The sequence below is a fragment of the Engraulis encrasicolus genome, chromosome 6, assembly GCF_034702125.1.
Source record: "Engraulis encrasicolus isolate BLACKSEA-1 chromosome 6, IST_EnEncr_1.0, whole genome shotgun sequence".
Taxonomy (NCBI): domain Eukaryota; kingdom Metazoa; phylum Chordata; class Actinopteri; order Clupeiformes; family Engraulidae; genus Engraulis; species Engraulis encrasicolus.
Window position 1 is genome coordinate 27,946,631 of NC_085862.1, and position 6,062 is coordinate 27,952,692.

The 6,062-nt window shown below is 38.4% G+C and overlaps 1 protein-coding gene across 1 annotated transcript; it reads left to right on the forward strand.

The window, feature by feature from the left end:
* Positions 1-134: 134 nt before the first annotated feature.
* tax1bp3 (Tax1 (human T-cell leukemia virus type I) binding protein 3) lies at positions 135-5,030 on the forward strand. Its single transcript, XM_063201157.1, has 4 exons — positions 135-399; positions 903-1,022; positions 1,530-1,607; positions 3,015-5,030. The coding sequence occupies exons 1-4, from the start codon at positions 361-363 to the stop codon at positions 3,147-3,149; spliced, it is 372 nt and encodes a 123-aa protein (XP_063057227.1). The 5' UTR covers positions 135-360; the 3' UTR covers positions 3,150-5,030.
* The last annotated feature ends 1,032 nt before the right edge of the window (positions 5,031-6,062 follow it).

The following is a 6,062-nucleotide window of genomic DNA, read 5'->3' on the forward strand; positions in this document are numbered from 1 at the left end:
ACTTTGTCAAAAGCATTCCAGATGGGACCTAACGCCAAAGAAGTCTTGTAAAATTAACTGTGGGTAAACATATTGCGTTATAGGGCTAAAGAAGAAAAAAAAACCTGCCGCATGACATCATCACACAACCACTGGCAAAGTTAGCATGTCATAGCAAGCCCGTAAGTAAGCAAGGGTTAGCTTATCTGGCTGGCTGTGACAAGTGGAAATTACTGCTGCCAATAGCTTCTCGTCCAGGCGACTCTCGGAAGTGCATTCCGCATCAAGAATCTTGTAAAATAAGCAACTTTAAGTTGGTGTTTGCTCAATTGTTCTTCACCTGAAAACTTCAGGCAGTGTTGACAGGCTAGCAAGAAAACCATGTCTTTCATACCCGGTGAACCAGTTACTGCTGTTGTGGTAAGTCACGTTAGCATGTTTTATAACAGACCTCACAACACAATTACGTTTACCTTTTATGTTTGAGCTTGAATAAGTTCTCAGTTGAATGAAATTATAGTCTGCATTCTGCATTCTGTTAACAACTTGGGTAGGCATGCATAAATATGTAGGATAACGTTGTTAGGTCCTCTCAACTTGCTAGCCAATTGGTATTCAGGTGACTATATTATTTGGCAACATGATTCATTGTCGGGCAGATTTTCAAGTTCCAAAAAGCCCTTACGTTTGGGTGGAATAAGCATGAAAAGTTCACGATATGTACAGTTCCATTTACAGTACTGCGGTACTTCTAGTTAGCAGCACTGCCAGAATGAAAAAGAGGTGTGGTAAACCTCACAGTTTCGGTGGGACGTTTAACAAAGTTGCGCTTTAGAACCTTTCAGATACAATGTAGCGATTACCGCAGTACTGGCTACTAAGTGTTCAAGTGACCCTCAGTCAGCTGTCTTTGTATTTTGCAGCAACGAATCGAAATACAGAAACTGCGGCAGGGGGAAAACCTGATTTTGGGCTTCAGCATTGGAGGTGGGATAGATCAGGATCCAGGACAGAATCCCTTTTCGGAGGACAAGACTGACAAGGTAAAATACTGTAGGTTTCAGGTTTCTGTCCTGTGCATGCGGACTGTTCTGAATTAAATATCACACTGCTGGCATTCCAAACTGGGTGTGTAATTGCGAATGAGCTGGATGCGGATGTTGTCTCCCCCATTAATGTAGCATACGTGGGACATAGGGTTTGGTTACTTGGGACGTAGCATTATGGCCGGGTTTTACTATGCTGTTTTCTGGGGTGGGTGGGTGTTTGGATGGGATGGGACGGGTACGTGTATTTAGTTTTGCACGTACATTTTTTTAAACATATATTGCTGTTGTAGAAACGTCCTAACCTATGCATAGTAACATGAACTTCCTACAGTTCTGCTTTGTCTTCGTGAGGACTCCACCCTGTGATAACTAATCGATGACACATTCGAGTAGGATCGGCCAAGTAGTTAAAGGCACCACAGACTATTGTCTGGAAAGTACAAAAGCCCCTTTCTTTGTCAGCAGTCTGGGTCATAGTCACTTATTTTGTCTCCTCTTCAGGGTATCTATGTGACAAGAGTGACGCCGGGAGGACCAGCTGAAGTGGCAGACCTGAGGATGGGGGACAAAATAATGCAGGTACCTGGGCAGCACCATGATTATTTAGATCCAGTCCACGACCCACAGAGTCCTACTCTGAATACATGTTCTCGGGCCTTAATTCAATATAACCTTTTGGGAGGGATTGTTTTTTTGGATTTCATATGCATTCTGTGTTGCGTTTGGGATGAACCCACAGCAACCAATGACTTGTTCTGCAGAGGACGCAGTTTGTCCACCAGATGCTGCTGTTTACCATCTTTCATGATCAGACTGGAAAGCATTCGTCAACTGCTCAACACAGCTGCATATTACAATGTGAAATGATCGTATCTACCGTACTATGAAACCCACTTTTAACCCGTTTCAGAAAATCAAGGGTGAATCCTTATTGCAACTGTTCGTGCTGATGTAACTTAACAGTGCCTTCTATGTTCTTACAGTTTTTCTCGATTGCTTACACACAATTTCTGGTACTTCACACACAATTCTCGGAACATCTCACCCATTTCCCAACTCCCCTAACCAATGTTACTGAACACTAAACACAATTCCTTCTTTACACTCCCATTTCAGTTTTAAAACACACTCTTTTCAAACCACTACACACAATTCTCTGGATTACACACAATTTTCATGAAGAAAAACCCTGGATGTCGCATTGAACATACTATCATTCAAAATACTAAAATCAAATGCCATACTAAGTTCACTTCCTCATCACATGGGCAAACTCTCTTTATACCGGTTTACAATCTGAAATCATCACCCCATAAGGACACACATCGCATGTCATATTGATGAAAAATGAGTGGATGCAAGGAGAAAACACATTTGTTTAGTTTTTTAACTCAAAAATATGTTATACAAGACATCACTTTCATGTGGTTACCCAATATTTTACAATAAATTAGTGCATTTTTTTAAATGTCAGAAAAATATGTAAAATATATACACATCTGTGTACTCCAAGTCTAAAAACAATATTTCAGTATTTTACTACAGAAAAATACCCTCTTTAGTAAGTAGAACACTGAAGAAAATAAGTTTCTACTGTGTTTCAAGTTGAGTATAGAGTTTTACCTTGTGCATATTAGTGTTCAATGGTTCACATAAGAGTGTATTAAAATGACTGCTTGTGTGTGTCATTTTAGAACAAAATGACCTTTTTAGAAGAGAGTACATTGTTTTGAGACAAGACGTGCATTTTTCAGAGGTAGTGAGGAGTTTTGCCCGTTGTGTGTGAGGTTTGGAGATTTGTGTGTAGAGTTTTGAGAATTCCGAAAAATGTGTGTAAGCAATCGAGAAAAACTGTAAGTTGAACCAACCAAACAAAGCATCAGTGCAGAATGTCATTTGATTACAAGATTTCAGACCACTTATAAAAAGAGTGATTCATTCAAAGTTAATTGTTTCAATCATTGTATTATCTGTCTTGTACAACAGGTCAATGGCTGGGATATGACCATGGTGACTCACGACCAAGCCCGCAAAAGGCTGACCAAGAAGAACGAGGACGTTGTGCGACTACTGGTGACCAGGCAGGGACTGGAGAGCGCTGTGCGGAACGCCAGGATGTAATATAGATGGATGATTCCAACGCAGAATCATTCCAAGGACCATCATACTCACACAGCCAAACAACCACTACAACCACTTGCAATCAGATGTATGAACTATTTGGTTTAAAGGTGATTCCCCCTCCCCTGTTTTACCAGAAGGACGCAAGCATGAGTGATGTGCTTCAAACATTCAAGTAGACTGATGCTTTGAACAACTGTTAAACTGCCAAAGTGGAAAGTCACAAAACAGCTTGTACCATCTTAAGGGGCTACTTGCGGTCCTTTTGTTTTTTATATATATATCTGTGTGTGTGTGTTTGTGTGATTACTTACACATTCTAATATTTTTGATAATTTTCATTGAATAACACTACTTCAAGATTTGTTCAAAACGCATGCTTTAAAAAAAATCATACACTTAATACATCATATATTTTTCATTTGCTCTTTTCCCAGAGTTGATCGTTTTTTTTTTTAATTCCCTGCTCAGTATTGTTTTCAGCTCTTGTGTCTTTGCGTACAGTATACACTAGGAATGCAAATAGTATTTTTAAAAATGTTATGCCTAATTACCGGTGTGTGACCTTAATATCTTAGTGATTGTCTTTCTGGGTGACCACGAACTCACCCAAAATCCACTTCAGAAAGTATAAAGCCCTTTTTTTATTACTTTAGTCTTTGTCCTTTTCACAGCTTAAAGAAGATTAGACCGTGGATTCCCACTGTCAATAGTCACTTGCTATAATGTGTAAAGAGAAGGTCACATAAGGACGAATAACAAATCCATTTGGCATTTTTTTAAAAACATTAGCAGACATTTAGCTGCCTGAAACAGATAATCGTATGTGAAGATTTAAAAATGCACCTGTCACAATTTCTTTTTCCCCGCCATATGCCGTTCACATAGGATCAAAATATTTAAATACATTAAAATATGTTCGAAAAATATCCACATTCATGTAACCAAGGCCAAAATAATAATAGAAAAAGACACGTATATGTAGTCCCTCAATGGACATGTACTAAGTGACTAATGGATCATTTCTCCAACTTCTGAGTGCGTCTGCACAATGTGTTGCATGCTGTGGTCATTGGGAACTGCTGGTTCAGAGATGGTTCTTTGAAATGTGTGTCTGGCCTTTTACTTTCTGAAGATGATTTTATGGAAGTTGTGAGTTTTGGTTCTTGTTTCTAATCCAAACTTTGTAGTACACACAATGACAGATCATGAACAAAACATGCGGCGATGGGCCATTTTTATACAATTCATAATAGGAATGTACCTGCGTCGTGGCTATGTACTTGTACACTTGCCTATGGTCAGTTTGCCTCTGTCTCTGTGCATTAGGTAGGAATGCTTCTTCAGCAACTTCTTAAAATGAACAAAGAGACATTTTGACAATCTCATCCTAGTCACAAGTCTACTGATTGCTCAACACACTCCTCTGATACCCTTAATGCTGGGTACATTTTCAAGCTGGATTTTGCTTGTGGTACATGTTCAATACATTCAAGGCAATCCTTTCTAGATCTCTGTAATTTAATTGTATTTTTTTAAACACTTTGGTTTCAGAATAAAAGTTACCTCTCTTTTTCCAAAGTAATGAATAATATGTTGTTTAGCAGTCCAGAACAAGAATGTTGACATGCCAAATGCAGCCTTCTCATGTAAAGACAAATTTGCCTTGGAAATAGTCCTATTCATATTTACATCACTGTGTCATACTACATTCATTTCAGTCAGTATACACTGGCTCTCTTTTGCACTTCTTTCCAAAACTGATTCACTAGAACTTGCTGCAATCTACCGTTCGAATCATTATTTTGGTATTAACATTTGGACAGCTGATTGTATGTTTGGTTTTTTATATGAACTTTATAAAATGATTTTCTTACTTGTCTTCTTTGGTACACTGATTTTAATGTTCTTCCGAACACTGTTTGCTTGAACATAACATTAGGAAACACTCTCCATAGTAATTGGATCATGCATTCACATGTACTGTAAATGATTACTCTTATTTAGCCTGGGAAGTACACTACAAAGATAGGCAATGGATAAGCTAAGAAGTAATCAGGTCGCATTTCAGATTGAAGAAGTCATTGAGTTACCTTTCTGTCAATGTAGTTGTTTTTATAACAACAATATTGCCCCAAATTGTGTCAGATGTCAAGACAAAAAAGCACCCCCCATTTCAGATATACATGCAAACCATCCAACGTACAGTGAAGACTAATAATCTTCGGTAGAAGTGAAAGCCTATTGGGAAACTCCAACTCCCATTGTCATTGTGACACAGCACTCCATAGCACACAAGTGAACACTGCACACAACGAAATTGCATGTATGCCTCAAGGGGGAAGCCCACAATGGCGTGCAGCAGTACAGTGCTGTATACAGTATACTGTGCGTGTTTTTTCTCAAGACCCTTACCCTTACAGTTTAATTATAACATTCATGTGGCATTATTGAATATGTCACAGTTAATGTTTTTTTTCTGAGGCTGTATTTGTCTAGCTGTTCAAAAAGAGGAATCATGCTTCATTCCACTTGCTTTGACAGAGAGAAAGGGGATGGCCACATGGACACTCATGACTATCAGTTTTCACTCACACAGAACAGCTATCATACCTTACAGTATATAGAGGAGAACAACAAAGTGAAACTATTGGAATTGAAATGCAATATGCAATGCAATTTATTGTCATTTTATAAGTTTAAAAAATGGATAATATAAAAGGAAATTATATGATGGTGGAGTCATTGCATTTTATGTTTGTCCAAGATTGTCACAGAGACACCCTATAAAATTATTCCTTGCTCAATCAAATGTGGCTTTTCAGGATTAAGACATGAAATAATCTAAACAACATGCCTCTCTACTATCAATATGCGTGTAGCATTGACTCCTAATTGGACACCTACAAATTC

Coding starts and splice junctions, on each gene's coding strand:
- tax1bp3 (XM_063201157.1), top strand. CDS start 361: ATGTCTTTCATACCCGGTGAACCAGTTACTGCTGTTGTG. Junction 400..902: donor AACCAGTTACTGCTGTTGTG/GTAAGTCACGTT, acceptor TGTATTTTGCAG/CAACGAATCGAAATACAGAA. Junction 1,023..1,529: donor CGGAGGACAAGACTGACAAG/GTAAAATACTGT, acceptor TCTCCTCTTCAG/GGTATCTATGTGACAAGAGT.